Here is a 17,963-nt window from a genome sequence, read left to right on the forward strand (position 1 = left end):
ATCATCCCCCAAAGTTCCCCATGTCCCTTTCTAGAAAATCCCCTCCCAACCCAGCATCTGGTAACCACTGCTCTGTGTTCTGTCACCTTTCTAGAATGTCATATAAATGCCGTCCTACAGTGTGTACTCTTTTGTGTCTGTCTTTTCTCACTTAACATGCGTTTGAGATTCTTCCATACATGGCATATATCAGTGGTTTGTTCCCATTGTTCTACAGCCTTGCCAACATCTGTTTGCTGAGTCTTTTTAATTCTGAGCATTCTAGTGATTGTATAGTGAGGGGTATCTCATTGTCATTTTAATTTGGACATTTTCATGTGCAATTTATTTTCTTCAGTGAAATGTGTTCAACTCTTCTGCCTTTAAAAAATTGGGTTTAGGCTCGGCGCCTGTGGCTCAAGCGATTAAAGGCGCCTGCCACATACACCTGAGCTGGCGGGTTCGAATCCAGCCTGGGCCCACCAAACAACAAGGATGGCTGCAACCAAAAAATAGCAGGGCGTTGCGGTGGGTGCCTGTAGTCCCAGCTACTTGGGAGGCGGAGGCAGGAGAATCGCTTGAGCCAGGAGTTGAAGGTTGCTGTGAGCTGTGATGCGATGGCACTCTACCCAGGGGCGACAGCTTGAGACTCTGTCTCATAAAAAAAAAACAAAACTGGGTTTAGGCGGCACCTGTAGCTGAGTCGGCAGGGCGCTGGCCACGTGCACTGAGCCTGGCAGGTTCAAGCCTGGCCCAGGCCTGCTAAAAAACAACCCTGGCCTGGGCCAGCTAAAAAACAACAATGACAATTGTAACAACAACAGCAAAAATAGCCAGGCATTGTGGCGGACGCCTGTAGTCCCAGCTACTTGGGAGACGAAGGTAAGAGAATCGCTTAAGCCCAAGAGTTTGAGGTTGCTGTGAGCTATAATGCCACAGTACTCTACTAGGGCGACAGCTTGAGACTCTGTCTCAAAAAAAAAATTGGGTTATTATTATTATTATTGAGACAGAGTCTCACTTTGTCACTCTTGGTAGATTGTCATAGTATCAAAGCACACAGTAACCTCAGACTCTTGGGCTTAAGCAATTCTCTCACCTCAGCCTTCCCAGTGGCTGGGACAACAGGTGCCCACCACAATGCCTGGCTATTTTTAAGAGACAAGGTTTCAGTATTGCTCAGGCTGGTCTCTGACTCCTGAGCTCAAGCAATCCACCTGCCTGGGCCTCCCAGAGTGCTAGTATTACAGGCTTTAGCCACTGCACCTGGCTTTAATTGGGTTATTATTGAGTTGTAAAAGTGCTTAATATATTCTAGATACAAGCCCTTCTTCATATGTTTTAGAAATAATTTTCTCCCAGTCTGAGGTTTGCCTTTTCATTTTCTCGACAGCATCTTTTGAAAAGCAGAAATTTTGAATTTTGATCAGGTCAGATGTATCAAATATTTTCCTTTTAGGGTGATATCTATATATTTACCCATAAAAGTCACAAATATTTTCTTTTAGAAGTTTCATAGTTTTAGCTCTTACATTTAGGTCTAAGACCCATTCTGAATAAAGTTTTGTATGTGGTAAGAGGTAAGGGTCAGATTTGTTTTATTGCATTTGGATATTTAACTGATACAGAACCATTTGTTAAAAAGAACATCCTGTCTCTATTGGATTAATCTTGGCACATTCATAAACAAATTCACAGTGTCTGTGTATATTCTCTATTCTGTTCTTTGGACCTGTATGTATATCCTTATATCAACACTATCTTGCTTTATAACTTTTAAAATCAGGTAGTTCCAACTTTGTCTTCTTTTTAAAAGTTATTTCAACTGGGCGGCGCCTGTGGCTCAGTGAGCAGGGCGCCGGCCCCATATACCGAGGGTGGCAGGTTCAAACCTGGCCCCAGCCAAACTGCAACAAAAAATAGCTGGGCGTTGTGATGGGCGCCTATAGTCCCAGCTACTCAGGAGGCTGAGGCAAGAGAATCACCTAAGCCCAAGAGCTGGAGGTTGCTGTGAGCTGTGATGCCACGGCACTCTTCTCAGGGTGACAAAATGAAACTGTCTCTAAAAAAAAAAGAAAGAAAACATTTATTTATAGAGGTGGATGGTGGTGGGCGGTGGTTGCACAAATTATGAATTTATTGAATTCCACTGAACTGTATACTTAAAACTGGTTGAAATGGTCAATTTTATGTTAGGTGTATTTTCCACAATAAGAAATTGGGAAAAATCAAATTGCTGAATAGAAATGACAAACAGAAAATCTTAAAAGTAGGTGGAGTAGAGTGCAGTTCTCATGAGCAATGACTATTCTTCAAGCATTTGAAGGCAGCTGTCATATGCTACCACCTAAAGACTACTCTACATGGAACCTCTGTGGCTTCTGCAATACCTCCTTGTAGCATAGGGGTCCCTTCTACTCACTATACTGGGCATCACTCTTCTCCTGTCACTAGATTCATCTTGGTCTCTGCTCAGACTTGTTGGGCATGACTCCCCTCACTACTCTCTCTTAAGTCCCACTCCATCTTTCTCTACCTTCTCCTACCTTACCTTTTTCAAAACACTCTTCACTACCCTTCATTATATTTTGTATTTACTACTTTGTTTATGATCTTTCTCAGTAGAATGTCATCATTGAAACTTCAGCTTATTTTCTGGGATATAGAATAACAATTTGTGGAATGTGAGGGCGAAGCACAGTGGCTCAGGCCTATAATCCCAGCACTCTGGGAGGCCAAGAAAGGTGGATTGCCTGAGTTCACGAGTTCAAAACCAGCCTGAGCAGGAGCAAGACTCTGTCTCTAAAAAAGTAGCCAGGTGTTGGGGTGGGCACCTGTAGTCCCAGCTACTCAGGAGGCTGAGGTAAGAGAATCACTTGAGCCCAGGAGTTTGAGGTTGCTGTGAGCTATGACATCATGGCACTCTACCCAGGCAACAAAGTGAAACTCTGTCTCAAAAAACATTTTTTTGTGTGTGTGGAATGTGAAATAAATAATTGTGGAATGTGGAATAAATAATTGTGGAATGAATGAATACTAAAGGTAAACATATTTTAGCAAGAATGTGTATGGAAGTGCTTATAATATAGTTCTTTCCTTCAGGAGCTAGATTCTGTGAGTATTTCATTCACATGATTATCACAACACCCTCTCTGTTTTTTAAAAAATGTTATATATGCCACAGTATGTAATATTATCACATATTTTATACATTTATACCTATTACTGTAAAGATATATTGATGTATACTAAACCATGTATACTGTTACCTTATATGGGATTTGTATGAGTAATTTTGACTACAGGTGATTTTATCAATTCAGGTATAGCACTATTGTGCATTTCAAAGCACTCACATTCGATTTTTTTTGTTTGTTTGTTTGTTTTTTGAGACAGAGTATCTTTCTGTTGCCCTGAAGTTGAGTGCCAGGGTGTCATAGCTCCCAACAACCTCAAACTCCTGGGCTCAAGAGATCTTCTTGTCTCAGCCTCCCGAGTAGGTGGGACAATAGGTGCCCGCCACAATGCCGGGCTAGATTTTTTCTTTCTTTCTTTCTTTCTTTTTTTTTGAGACAATCTCAAGCTGTCGCCCTGGGTAGAGTGCTGTGGCACCATAGCTCACAGCAACCTCCAACTCTTGGGCTCAAGCGATCCTCTTGCCTCAGTTTATTCACTTTTTTTTAGTAGAGATGGGGTCCCACTCAGACTGGTCTCAAACCCGTGAGCTCAAGCAATCCACCTGCCTCGGCCTCCCAGAGTGCAAGAGGCGTGAGCCACCGCACGGTCCCTAGGTTTTTTATTTCTATTTTTTTAATAGAGACAGGAGTTTGCCTCCGCCTCCCAAATAGTTGGGAGTACAGGCGCCCGCCACAACACCCGGCTATTTTTTTGTTGCAGTTGTCATTGTTGTTTAGCTGGCCCCGGCCTGGTTTCGAACCCTCCAGCCTCGGTGTATGTGGCTGGCGCTGTAACCACTGTACTACGCGTCCCGAGCCGTGACCGCTAGATTTCAATCTTACCCTTTGGTTTTTACGGATGGGTAAATGGAGGCTCAGAGCAGGGAAAACCTTGCTGAGGAACACCCAATGTCCTGGGGTGGACCTAGTCTTAGAGCTGAGCTTTTTGCCACCACCCAGTGGCCAGCACTGGAGCCCCCAAACGTTTGTGTACCCACGGAGGGTGAGGCAGAGGGACCAGATGTCCACGCCACTCACAGGAGCTCGGCGGAGAAGGCACACCCTCACTGAGGGGCACCCTCCACAGTGGCTTCTTCCTGCCCGCAGTCCACCACCTAGCTCGCCCGGGAACTTCGTACGCAGCCGCAGGCTGGGGGGTCCCAGTGAGCATCCCATGGAGGGCGCCAGGTCCTCCTCCCCGCGACTTCAGAGACCGGTCTCCCACAGGAACTGCCTCTTACCTGGTCGAGTCCCAAGGGCTGAGTCTGGGCTGTCCAAGCTTCCTGTCGCCGTGACAACCACAGGCCTAACATTCTGGAGTTCACCTTCTGGCTGCCTCTAACTCTAGCCAATGGTGTCCTCTGTTTCTCTAGAGTGAAAAGTTGTTGACCAATCATAAGAGGCGTTTCAAAGTCCTAGGTGAAGCTGCCAGAATTTTAGGGTTCAGGTTAATTACGTCAGAACCAGTAGGGAGAACTAATAGAGATTTATCTAGGTGACCTCTCAAAAACCTTCTGATAGACCAAAAGCCTTGTAATTTTGCCCACTCAAAAATCCTACTGAAAGAAATAAAAAAAATTGTCATCCAAGCCCTAGTTGTAACTGCAAAACAAACTACAAGGGCAGCCACGTAGTATCCCATGAGCTTCTCCAGACAACTTCAGAAGTAGTCACAGTGATCCTGTCACTCACCTGCTTAAAGCCCTCTAACGGCTCCCATCTGAATTTGGGATTAACCCCTAAAATACCATAAGCTGTCGCTGGCCTGCTGGCCTTTGGGCAGTTCCTACAATGTGCCACTTGGGTCCCGTCCATCTTCCTGTGAGCTCTCTCTGCCCCAGGATCTGAACCCATTTGTTGAGGTCTCAGCCCGATGAGGATTTCTTCATCTGTAAAAGCGGCATGGGCTCCACGTCTTACTGCTGTGAGGTTCCGAAAGGAAACGGGTGCACACGAAAACGTGTAAGTAATAAAAAGCTTGTTGTCATCTGTAAAGCTCCATACACATGCTAATTATTACAGCTGTCCATTATGGAAGCACCAATCAGATGCTAGGCTCCCCGTTGCTGGGAGCTTTGGCACACACCACAGCCAACAGGTGTTCCGTGAGGGGAGGAAATGTATGGCCGCGAGTACTTGGGAGGCTGTGGGGTGAACTGGGTCTTGAAGGACGTTTAGGATTTGAATATGTGATGACAGCGTGGGGAGGGGAGAAAGCAGGAGCAAAGCCCGGTAGGTGGCTGTGAGGATAAGAAGGGAGGATGCTGACAGGCTACTAAACCTGATCTCACCTGTCGGGCAGGTGGAGGTAAGCGATCACCAGAAAGCTAAGACAGCGGGAGAGGGCGAGGAGGCTTGCTGAAGGATTCCTCCTGTGGCCGCTAGAGGGGATCCCTGCAGGTGAGCGCCCAGCTAGGCCCCCAGGTGGCTCCACTACACTGCAAGCAAGCTTTGCAGCGCAGCCAGTCCCGGGAGCTGTCCCACCCACCCCTCCTTCTCAGCCACCCGCCTGCGCGAAATGCCTACAGCCTCTGATTGACAGGAGGTTCGACAAATCAAATCGTGGCCTTTGAAAGCAAAACACTGCAGCACCTCCGCCGCGGAGTTGGGTAGGAATTAGGAAGGCTGTGCCTCCGGGTTGCACGGAGAGTCCATGTCATTTCTCAGAAATCTCCGATAAGTGAACCTTGGAGGAAACACCACCGGTAAGTAGTAATTAAGACTGGGGGAAATTTAGCCTTTTTCTTTTTCCAGGAACAGCGAATGTATTTGCAATCATTTCATGTCCCTTAGTATAATACCCTCCCTACTTGCTGTCACCAGCCTTATCAGTTCGGGGCCAGTTGCCTCAGAATGTCCTTTCCGTTTTTGCATCGAGGGTGTGAGGAGAGGCGGCACGGAGTTGCCTTCGTAAAGGTGATGCCCGGCTTTCCCGAACCAGGAAGTGAAATGGAGCCACTCTGCCAACGTTACTCCTCTACGTGCAGGTCGGGCTTCCTGGCATAGCAGGTGGTGGAGTGACAGATGGAATGAGGGGCGGCATTCTCGGTCTGCACTGGCTGCTGGGACAGGTGCTGTCTTCTGCAGTTGTGTTTTCTGCTCAGTGGGAGGTGACGGAGGAGTCACCCTTCATAAGCCAAAGCCCAGGAACGGGAAAGTTTAGCATGTGACTGGTGCTCAACGTCAGTGGGTGGGAAAGAGCATGATTTTTGTTGTCGTTGTTCAGATAGAACTGAATTCTAATACAGACCCTATTCTCAGTGGCCATGAGCCACTGTTCTCTCAACTGTTAAACGTGCTTTGTGGGACTGAGCAAATAATTAATGGAGATAAGGGAGGAGGCCAGGGGGAGGAAGTGGAAGCAAACATCCAGTGAATTCTCCGTTTTTTTCCTGGGTCACAAACCACTTCTCTTAACTGTGGGACTGGCTGTGGCTGGCATCACAGAGTTGACTCCTTGCCTCTTGGACATAAGTTAGTCCTAGAAAAGTGCTCTGAAATCAGGAAGGGAGAGTCACCGGGCAAGGAATGTGTACTCTATAAGGGAGTACAACTTGCAGAGGTTCCTCTGAGTCTTTCAGTGCAAACTTCCGCTCAGCTGAGAGGGAGCCTTCTATCTTTGCCGGTCATGCCTCAGAGGCCTGGGGATTCCCGAGGCAGATGGGGAAGCTGCTTTTTAAAAACGAATCAAACCAGAGCAATGCTAACCACCACAAACAAAAGCAAAATCGCAAAACCACCTGGACAAACCAGCTGGTCTAAAAGGAGGTTAGGAGTCCTGGATTCCACCCCTTCGGCATGTTCCCAAGGCCTGTTTGCTTTCCTTGACCTCTTGTGGGTGGGGCTAGGTGTATTTGTTAGCTGGAGCTCTGGAGCTGTGGTTCTTTAGGCCTCAGCAAGATGTTCTTAACTGTGAAGTGACCACAGCGCACCTGGTGCTTCATCAGCCGGCACTCAATCTGTCAGTAGGTGAGTATGGAAGTCATGGTGCAGGCTCTGTGCTTGAGCTCAGGAGGGAGCGACTGAACAGGGAATTCAGCAAATACCTCACTGGAGTTCACCTTTGAGTTGAATACTTCTTAGGGCCTCTCAGAGGTAGAAAGAGCCCTGGGCCACTGGTAAGGCTCTCATCATATTAAAAATGCTAAAACTGGGTTACAGAAATTTAACACAAATAATACTTTTGACATGCACATCAAAGTGTAGTGAAGAATAATTGTGGGATGCGAGTTACCTGATAAAGTTATCTCATGAGTGCATGCATCTCATGTGTGTATAGTGAATGTATAACCGCATCTGGGAGGGGCAGCAATAATTTAATTTTGAGGCTCTTTGACGAAGTGAAACCTGGGCCAAATGATCTCCTTAGCTGCCCCTGTGCTAAGCCTGCATCTGGTGTCTCTTAGGGGTGGACATGGTGTTTGTCCCATGACATGCATATGCCAATGTTTTTCAACCTTTTTTATCCCAGTGCATACTTGAACCTATAGTTAAACTTCCGAGGCACACTTAATTATGTTGATCCAATAAAGGAGTTAAAAAACACCAGGTGCTGAACTTCTTGCAAAAATAATTTTACTAATGATCTTTAAAATGTTTGCAGCACACCTAAGATCCTCTCCTGGCACACCAGTTGAAAAATCACCGGCATATGCCATTTGTACCAATAACCAGAATTCTTGGGCTTGGGGCCTGATACCAGGAGGAACTGGAAGCAGCAACTTTCTGCAGCCTCAGGGCATGACAGAGACTTGTCTGTTTGACCCACAGTAGGCTCTCAATAAATATTTGTTGAATGAATGAATGAGAGAAAGAAAGGAATATGCTGGAGTCAGTTAAACAGGTTCGAATACAATGAATACTAATAATAGCTGACATTCATTGATATTCATTTGCTTTGCCATTCATCGATGACATTCATTTGCTGACATTCGCTGATAATTCATTTGCTTTACATTCATTATTTCATCTAATTCTCACAACATCCTGGTGGTGTACAAATGTTATTTGTATTTTACAGCTGGAGAAAGTGACTAAAAGTTAAATGAATTGGCCAAGGTAAAACAGGCGGTAAGTGGCAGATCAAAGGCAATTTAAAACTTTTTTTTTTTTTTTTTTTGAGACAGAGCCTCAAGCTGTCACCCTGGGTAGAGTGCTGTGGCATCACAGCTCACACCTCTAACTCTTGGGCTTAAGTGATTCTCCTGCCTCTGCCTCCCAAGTAGCTGGGACTACAGGCACCTGCCACAACGCCTGGCTGTTTTTTGGTTGCAGCTGTCATTGTTTGGCAGTCCCGGGCTGGATTCGAACCTGCCAGCTCAGGTATATGTGGTTGGCGCCTTAGCCGCCGAGCTTTAAAACATTTTTATATGAAAATAAACATAGACTGTGCGTTAGAATACATTTTTTTTCTTTTATTACAAGACCTCAAAGAAACCGTTAGCACTCGTGGTAGGGTTTTGGCCATGCCTCCTAGAATAGAAAGAACATACTTTCTCTTTTTATTTGAGAAGCACTGAAAATATAAGCCCAGTAAAGTTAACAAGGATTATCATCATTGCTGGTTTTGACGCCGCATTATTAACCCCACTTTACAGTTGAGATAGCTGATCTCTGAAAGGCAAAGTGATCTGGGCATACAAGTTTTCCACTCCCTATGTCACCTCACCTGTGTCAGGCTGACCCTCAGTGACAGGCCAGTTCTTCTGTCTTCTTTGGAGATAACTTTTCTTCTCATTCTTTCCTTCCTAAGTTGAAACCCAATGGTTTTATGGTAGTGGTGTTTTTGTTTAGTTGGTTTTTGGAGGCCTGAAGACATAGACTTACATAGTATTCTTCTTCTTGTGTTCAAGAGCCCTTGGAAAAAAGAGGATTGAAATTCGGAGCAAAAAGGAAGCTGTGTGGGAGAGGAAAGGGCATGTCTAAGGGCCAGGGAGAAAGCTTTTGAGATAGATGAGTCATGTCTTTATTAAGGCCCCGAAACCATGATAGAATTTTTTAGATGGCCTCACTTCTCACGGCCATTTGTGTTTTATCCTAATAGTATTCTCTTCTCAGGTAACAAAGCTGGGCTCCGTGTTTCATTGTTCATGGATTTTTAATGTTTCCTCCACTATCCTAGAGCACAGCAAGACCTGGAATTTCCACCCCTGTCTGTCTGCTTGGGAGAGACACAGAAATTGGTACTTCTCAGAGTGAAGCTGAGGAAAGGGCTGTCCATCAGTCAGAAAAGTCTCAAAGTGCTCCTTCAGCCTGAGGAAAGAAGAGATGGCTGCTGGAAGGAGGTGAACCCCATGAGGAAAGATGGCTTCTGGCTTGGGCCCTGCCTAGCAGCAGCTTGAGTTCCTCAGCTGGCTGGCTGGGATGTGCCACTAGGCCACCATGGATGGAGCCCACGGTGCCGCCCTGCAGCTGCAGCAGCTCCCACCCACGAGCAGTGCCAACTCCATGAGCGAGGGCTCCTTCTCCTACAAGGCAAGGGCTTTTTTTTGTTTTGCAATTTCGTATTTTTCTAACAGGAAAGTAACACCCTGCAGCACTGGCTAACCGATCTGTCCAGGGTCTGCGTGCCTGTCATTGTAGAGAAGGGCAGGCCCTCCAGGCATACAGGGAGATAATGGATAAAAGGAAAGAAATGCTTGTTAAAATACATAAAAATGGAGGGGGGGCATTCTCGCTTAGAAGACTGAATTTTTTCAAAATCACCCATTTCATTCCTAGAGACAATCTCTATTCTTATTTCAGTATATCTCCTTGCCTTTTTCTGGTATCACAAATTTGAGGTCACATTGTCCACAGAGTTTTGTATCTTGGTTATTTTACTTAAGCTGACTCGTGGAGTAATTCCCCAAATCATTGAGTAGTGACTAAAAGCATGCTTTTGGAGGGGGGGATGGGACGCATGCTTTTTGAATGATTTGCCAATAATCAGTGGAGCTTCTGTATCAAAATGTGCTCAACAGCCCCTTCTTGTTCAATCTTTGGATTGTTCCTACTCTGGGGTGACTACAGTCAGTGAACAATCCAGTGTGCAAATCTTTGTGCTCATCTCTGATTATTTCCTTAGATACAGGTACAATGAACAGGTCAAAGGGAATGAACTTTTTCTTTTCTTTTCTTTTTTTTTTTGAGACAGAGCCTCAAGCTGTTACCCTGGGTAGAGTTCTGTGACATCACAGTTCACAGCAACCTCCAACTCCTGGGCTTAAGCGATACTCTTGCCTGAGCTTCCCAAGTAGCTGGGATCACAGGCACCCACCACAATGCCCAGCTATCTGTTGGTGGTAGTTGTCATTGTTGTTTGGCAGCCCCGGGGTTGGATTCAAACCTGCCAGCTCTGGTGTATGTGGCCAGTGCCTTAGCTGCTTGAGCTACTGACACCAAGCCGGGAATGAACCTTTTAAAAAAGAGGGGTTTTAATGTCATATTTAGTTGTTTCTAAATACCCATCAATGCAGCATTTGAAGGCTTGGATTGATTGAAAATAATTTTTTGTTGCTCAATTAGAGACTGCTAATACCCTAGTGCTGAAGGAGACTTCAGAGGCCATCTCATGAAACACTCAAATTTCATGCATTGGGAAAGTGAGGCTGAGAAATGAGAAGAGACATATTGAAGATCATGTAGCCAGTTGAGAGGCAAAGCTAGAACTATTAGTTCTAGATAATGATTATGATAATAACAATGACCAATATTTCTTTTTTATTTATTTATTTTTAGATATAGAGTCGTACTCTATCGCCCTGGGTAGAGTGCCATGGGATCATACCTTAAACTCTTGGGCTTGATTGATCCTCTTGCCTCAGCCTCCCAAGTAACTGTGACTATAGGCACCTGCTACAATGCCTGGCTAGTTTTTCTATTTTTAGTAGCGATGAAGTCTTGCTCTTTCTCAGGCTGTGTCTTGAACTCCTGAGCTCAAGTAGTCCACCTGCCTTAGCCTCCCAGAGTACTAGGATTACAGGCATGAGCCACTGCGCCTGGCCATAACTAATATTTCTTGAGCATTTATTCTGTCCTAGGTACTGTGCTAAGTTCTTCACATGCCTTTTTTTAGATAACCTTCACAGTAGCACAAATGCACTATAGAGTAGGTACAGATTTCCTCTTCTGTAAATGGAGATAATAGTAGTACTGACCTCCTAATGGTTGGGAGGATTAAATGACGTCCTTCATGTGAAGCACTTAGAACAATGAACCGCACAAAAAGTTTCTCCAGTGCTTGCCTTTCCCATCTTTATCCCCACTTTGGAGACAAGGAAAGAGGAACAGAGAGGCTCTGTGATGGCCAGTAAGTTTACATCCAGGTCATGACGTTGCCTGCAGATCCCATGTGCCTAACCACCACACTATCCTGCTACCCCACATGCTGGCTCTTCAGCTCCGGCTCACCCTGCTACACCATACCCCCACTGGGGGTAATTAAACAGCTTTTGTTATTTTAATTCCATCTGACCAGCCAGGCCAACTATAGGTTTATGGAAATCATGAAAATTTATCTGAATTATGGGCAGCGCCTGTGGCTCAAGGAGTAGGGCGCTGGCCCCATACACCAGAGCTGGCAGATTCAAACCTGGCCCCAGCCAAAAAACTGCAAAAAAAAAAAAATTATCTGAATTAGACATGTTCTAGAGCAAGGATTGTCTCTGATGTTCACAGAAGACTCTGCCTGACCAAGGAGGACCTGGTAGTTCATGTCTAAAGTCAAATCCGTTTCAAAGCCAAGATGACACGTTCTCAGCACTAACGTCTTGCCCTTTGATCTTCTGTCCATGAAAGCCTGATCTTTCCCCTCCCTGTGGGGCTACTATATTCTTCTAGGGCTGTGATCGGAAGAGGGTCCAGACAAAAAAATTGGGAAACCTGGACTGAATTTACAGATGAAAAAACTGAAGCTATATGTACCATCCCCTGTTTCTGTCTGTGGAAATCCTACCCAACCTTCCAGCTCACATATCACCTTTTCCATGAAGCCTTTGCCAGTTTCCTGGAAATAAAATATAAGTCCTTTATCTACATTTCCATACCAAAATAACAATTGCTATTATAATCAAATAATAGAAGCTAACATATACAGAGTGTTGAGAGGAACTGTGTTCATCCTCACAAAAGCCCCTCGAGGCAGGTACTATTATCTCCCCATTTTAGATGTGAAGAAACTGCCACAGAGAGGTTGATTAATTCACCCAAGGCCGCACAGTTGATAGGTATATAGCTGGGATTCAAATGAAGTCATACACTCCCTAAGCCCTTGATTTTATGCCTCTGTTGCTGCCTAAGTTGTGCCAAGTACTCTGTGAAGCCCTTTTTGCTTCTTGACACTAGTTATTAAGTGTGGAGATGACAATCATGGGGGAGGTGTTGCCTCACCTGCAGAAGGGGTGTGTCAGGAGCTGGCTTGAAGCCAGGATGCAGGTTGGCTCGCCAGACTGATGCCACTTTTGCATTTTAATGCGAATGACCCTCCCAGCAAGCCAGGAGGATACAGGAATTTATGCTTTAGTGTTTGCAGTTCTGAGCCCAAGGGATTATGGGAGATCAGTTTAAATAGTAGGTGATGACAGGTCTTGGCACCATGGTGTTTAAATAGAAACTGTTGTCGACAGAAGTACAGCAGACCTTGGTAAAGGAAAGGCAGATCTGAGGTGAAGTTTTACTTGGATACCAATGTTGACAAAGGTTTCCTGCCTCTGTCTGCTTTTCTTTTCTTTTCTTTCTTTTTTTTTTTTTTAAGACGGTGTTACTATGTCACCCTTGGTAGAGTGCTATGGCGTCACAGCTCACAGCAACCTCAAACTCTTGAGCTCAAGCAATCCTCTTGCCTCAGCCTCCCAAGTAGCTGGGACTACAGGCGCCCACCACAACGCTCGGCTATTTTTTGTTTGGAGTTGTCATTGTGGTTTAGCCTGTCCAGGCTGGGCTCAAACCCCCCAGCTTTGGTGCATGTGGCCAGCACCCTACTCACTGAGCTATGGGTGCTGAGCCTGCTTTTCTTTTCTTTTCTTTTCTGTTCTGTTCGAGTTGTAGGTGGTGAAAGATCAATTCTTGGATCGGAGACTACGAGAGACAAAGGCCCCTTGGAGCTCTTGCTAGTAGTAATGATGATCACAGAAGTGAACCCTAGTAGGCCGGGGGGGTGGCTCACGCCTATAATCCTAGGGCTGGAGGATTGCTTGAGGAGTTCCAGACTATTCTGAATACCTATAAGACCCCATCTTTACAAAAAAATAGAAAAATTAGCTAGGTGTGGTGGCACACACATGTAGTCCCAGCTGCATGGGAGTCTGACGCAGGAGGCTTGCTTGAGCCCAGGAGTTTGAGGTTGCTACAAGCTGTGGTGCCACCACTGTAGTCTCCAGGGCACAGAGCAAGACTCTGTCTCAAACAAACAAAAGCAAAAAGCCAAAAATGCACCATAATAACAGCTAGAATTATTTCATGACCGATGATGTTTATTTCATATAACATAATCCTCTAGGATTTACAGTCAGCTTCATTTTTCAGACAGTAAAGCTAATTCCCCTGAAGTCACACCCAGTAAGGGGCAGAGGTAGGACCCCAGCACAGATCTGCTGTCCTCAGAGTCCATGCTGGGAAGCTGAAGAGGGTTGGGGGGAGGCGTGCCTTTGGGTTCGCTGCCCCCTCCCCTTGATATCTGGGTTTTGGGAGCCATGACTGGTCTGAGCCGGACAGGCGCTGTGACTCTGGCAAGAGTCTGAACTCCTGTCACCTACACATAGTTTTTTCCCTTGGCTGACCTCCCTCGTCTGTAACACTCCCCGTTCAGAGACAGCACCATGAGTACAGCGACCAGTTTCAGTTTGTGTCTGTGTATGTTAAAAGTCCCCTTTCAGCTGGCTGTCATGGCGGGCACCTATAGTCCCAGCCATTTGGAAGTCTGAGGCAGTAGGATCGCTTGAACCCTGGAGTGTGAGGTTGCTGTGAGCTAGACTGATGTCACAGCACTCTAGCCTAGGTAACAGACTGAGGCTCTGTCTTTCTTTTTTTTTTTTTTTTTTTTGTAGAGACAGAGTCTCACTGTACCGCCCTCGGGTAGAGTGCCATGGCGTCACACGGCTCACAGCAACCTCTAACTCTTGGGCTTACGCGATTCTCTTGCCTCAGCCTCCCGAGCAGCTGGGACTACAGGCGCCCGCCACAACGCCCGGCTATTTTTTTGTTGCAGTTTGGCCGGGGCTGGGTTTGAACCCGCCACCCTTGGCATATGGGGCCGGCGCCCCACTCACTGAGCCACAGGCGTCTCCCGAGGCTCTGTCTTTCAAAAGAAAAAAAAAAAAAAAGTCCGTGGGTGGCGCCTGTGGCTCAACGGAGTAGGGCACTGGCCCCGTATGCCGGAGGCGGTGGGTTCAAACCCAGCCCCGGTCAAAAACTGCAAAAAAAAAAAAAAAGTCCTCTTTCATTCTCAAAGTGTCCCTATTTGGATGATATATGGATACCTAAATTAGTCCCTGACAGTTGGGAGGCCTCTTGCTTCCTTACCCCTGAAATACTGGGACCAGAGTGGTGTGAGGAGACCTGGGCTTAGCTCTGGCCCTGCCACTCAGGGGCTCTGTGACTTTGGCTTGGGCCTTCTCAGGTAACAGGTCTGTGCAAGGAGTGGCCCCATCGAGGTATTTGTCTCTCTCCCCTCCAGTTTAGACTGAGACTGTGCCCAGGAACAGGTGGGAACCTGCTCAGGTGTCACCTCAGAAGAATTAGCCTGAGCTGACTGTGCAGGGGGAGTGGTAACTCAAGGGCCAGAGAAGCCACAGGTGAACTCTGGTCTGAGGCACCATGAGACAGTTCCTCTCCCTGAGCTGGGAACCCTGTCTTCCAGTATATACCTTTTCCTGGCTTAAGGGACAGAGTCACTGATCCAAGGTGGAATATGAGTTCTGGATTAACCATACATGTGTATTTAGGGACACTCCGTCCTTTATAACCCCAAAGAAAACATCTGAGTGGTTCCACAGCAAAAAGGGGAACACAGCAACTTGAGCTCTGCCAGTGAGGTCTAGAGGTGGGAGCGGGCCAGGCACTGCCCTTCCCTCCCCTCCCTGCAGCAGAACTGGACACCCCATCGATTTGTCCAGGGGCTGAGGCTGGAGGAGGAGCCTCTGGATTGTCCTGGGCCCAGCACTGTCCTAATAGCTCAGCCTATTAGGTGTGAGCTCAAACAGTGTAACCCTGGGCCAGTAACAGATTCTTAGCCTGACTCGAAATGCTCCTGAAATTGAACCAGTCACCACTTATGGAGGGATTGGGGGCATAATTATCTTACTGTTAACAAAGCCCTTTGAAATGCTTAGATGGAAGGGCATGAATTATATCACCTCTGCCTGTAACATGTTATTACGTATGGAGTTTGATATGATTGTAGAAGTGGCTTTTAAAAGAGACCTCCACTGTCTGTCTTTAGTGGGGATGTAGCACTTCCAAGGTGGTGGTGTTTTTTTTCTTTTTTTTTCCTAATTGGCTTTGCCATCTCCCAGTGCATGATGGAGCAGTCTGGAAGGGCAACTAGCTGGCAACTGGAGGGGATCCGAGTTCTGGATTAACCATACATGTGTAACTTAGGAATACTCCATCCTTTATAACCCCAAAGAAAACATCGGGCTGAAGTCAGAAGGCAGAAATCAGCCTTCTTGCTTCAGATCCTCCTCCCTGTGCCTTCGGCAAGTTATTTCACTTCTCTGAGCCTTACTTGGCTCATCTATGAAATCCTTACAACTTAGGTGGTAAAAATAGGACTCACAGTACTCATGTGACAGGGTCATTGGCAGCTTTAAGAAGGGAGGTCTGTGCTCCTTCAATAGCAGACTTTATCCTCGTAGTAACTGTTGGGGCTCAGAAAATGATATCCCAAAACAAAAACCTTAGGAGTAGTCTTGGAAGCAAAAGTTTCTCTCCGACATTCTTCTGTCTGAGGTCCTCCTGTCTCTGGCCCCTTATCCTCCCCAGAGGCTAATCTTAGAAACCGCACTGCCTCTTCCCCAAGGCGGGTCATGAACACCAGAACCATTTTTCCCCCAAACCAGCCATAAAACCTGAAAAAAATGACTTTTCCCCTGGCTTTCTGTGTAAAAACCAGCCATAAAGAAAATATCTGACCTGCCTTGTTTGACTGTAGATCATAAGACCCCCCCCCCCCATTTTAGAGAGGGTCCAGCCCCATCCCCACAAGGAAGGAATGCTGTTTAGAGAGGCCAAAAAGAATCTAGGCAGACAGGCCTGGCTGCTTCTCCCCATTCAGTCTATTAGCATTAGATCAGACCCTGTTGGTCCAGTCGTATCTACCCAGCTGTCTGTGCTTTGTTGAACCAAAGCATAAAAACAAACAGTTTGCTCTGTATCTTTGGCCCTTCATTCTGAAGGCTCCCATGTCCTGTGAAACTATGATCAAATAAATTTCTGTCTTTTCTATTATCTGCTGCTTGTCAGTTGATTTTCAGCAACCCTGCAGAGGGCAAAGGGGAAGTTTTCCCTTGGCCTCAACCTTTTGCCCTGCAGTATTTATGCTGCTCAGGTTGGTTTATCCTGGCGAGGTTTACAATTTGCACTTTTAGATCCCACTCTTCTCTACCCCCCTCTCTGAAATATTATGGACTTACCTGTGCAGTCCCAGAGGCTGCTCTCCTTTCCCCTTCAGCTCTTCCACTGGAGGCGAGTTGCGAACGCATCACAGACTAAATCCCTGAGCATTTAATGAATGTCTCATCAGAGGCCAGCTTGGTTTCTTGGGTTAAAAATAAAATAGCGGGGTGGGAAGTGAGGGGTGAGGGATAAAAACTTACCTATCTGGTACAATGCATGCTATTCTGGTGACAGGCGCACTAAAAGCCCTGACTTCAACATCATACAATTCATGTAACGAGAACTCTTGCACCTCCTAATATTTTAAAATATAAATTATTTTAAAAAGCAGCTGTCAGTCATAGGTTGAAACACATGAAAATACCATTTTTGTAGATCAGAAGTGGTTGGATATTGGCAATTTCATATGATTCCTTCCAGTGCTAAGAACTGAGATAAATGCTTTCTCCACATTATCTCAGGAAGTCCCCAAACAGCACTGCACAGTAGGCACTATCATCTCAACTAGCAGAAGAGGAAGAAACTGAGCCTTAGAGAAGCAGATCCTGCCAGGCCACCTTGAACCTGCAACTGTGTGATCCCCCAGTGTCCTGAGCAGCGACGCTCAGGTCTCAGGTTTCTGCACAACTCCCGGAGCCTATCTCCAGCTCTCCTTAGCCTCCCATAAAAGGAGCAGAGCAGCCTTGAAGTGTCCTCAAGAGCTGGAACCAGAGTTCTGTTGGCCCCTGTGTGTAGAATTGCTACCACAATCTGCTCACGCCTTGTAATACTAGTACTTTGGAAGGCTGAAGTGGGTGGATTGCCTGAGCTCAGGAGTTTGAGACCAGCCTAAGTAAGAGCAAGAAGACCCTGTTGCTACTAAAAATAGAAAAACTAGCCAGACATTGTGATGAGTCCCTGTAGTCCCATCTACTTGGGAGGCTGAGGCAAGAGGATCACTTGAGTCCAAGAGTTTGAGGTTGTTGTGAGCTATGATAAGACAGCCCAGCACTCTACCCAGGGCAGCACTCTACCCAGTGAGACTCTATCTCAAAATAATCATAATAATAATAAAGAAAAGAATTGCTACCAGTTAACTCTTTAACAATTCCTCCTCATTAGTCTTGGTTAACTGAATTACTGGGCTGAGTTCCTGCCACCGCCTGGTCTTTCCAGCCCTTGGAGGCTGTAGTCCTGGCTTTGTACCCTCCCCAAGGGCCACTAAATACAGGGCTT

At 46.2% G+C, this 17,963-nt stretch overlaps 2 protein-coding genes across 8 annotated transcripts in view; one reads left to right on the top strand and one right to left on the bottom strand.

The window, feature by feature from the left end:
- The window catches only part of STPG1 (sperm tail PG-rich repeat containing 1), a 53,672-nt gene extending 48,068 nt beyond the window's left edge, over positions 1 to 5,604 (bottom strand). For 3 of the 6 annotated variants that reach the window (XM_053576128.1, XM_053576129.1, XM_053576125.1), the window contains exons 1-2: positions 5,447 to 5,604; positions 4,397 to 5,077 (exon numbers count right to left, since the gene is read on the bottom strand). In XM_053576128.1, coding sequence (XP_053432103.1) covers positions 4,397 to 4,552 — 156 coding nt within the window. In that variant the 5' untranslated portion in view covers positions 4,553 to 5,077; positions 5,447 to 5,604. The remainder of the gene's footprint in view (positions 1 to 4,396; positions 5,078 to 5,446) is intronic. The other 3 variants (XM_053576127.1, XM_053576132.1, XM_053576126.1) reach the window with 3 other exon arrangements.
- Positions 5,605 to 5,736: 132 nt separating this feature from the next.
- NIPAL3 (NIPA like domain containing 3) overlaps positions 5,737 to 17,963 on the top strand; it is a 60,580-nt gene continuing 48,353 nt past the window's right edge. For both annotated transcript variants that reach the window (XM_053576124.1, XM_053576123.1), the window contains exons 1-2: positions 5,737 to 5,860; positions 9,277 to 9,629. In XM_053576124.1, the coding sequence (XP_053432099.1) occupies positions 9,537 to 9,629 (93 nt within the window). In that variant the 5' untranslated portion in view covers positions 5,737 to 5,860; positions 9,277 to 9,536. The remainder of the gene's footprint in view (positions 5,861 to 9,276; positions 9,630 to 17,963) is intronic.

Source organism: Nycticebus coucang, chromosome 22, assembly GCF_027406575.1.
Source record: "Nycticebus coucang isolate mNycCou1 chromosome 22, mNycCou1.pri, whole genome shotgun sequence".
NCBI lineage: Eukaryota > Metazoa > Chordata > Mammalia > Primates > Lorisidae > Nycticebus > Nycticebus coucang.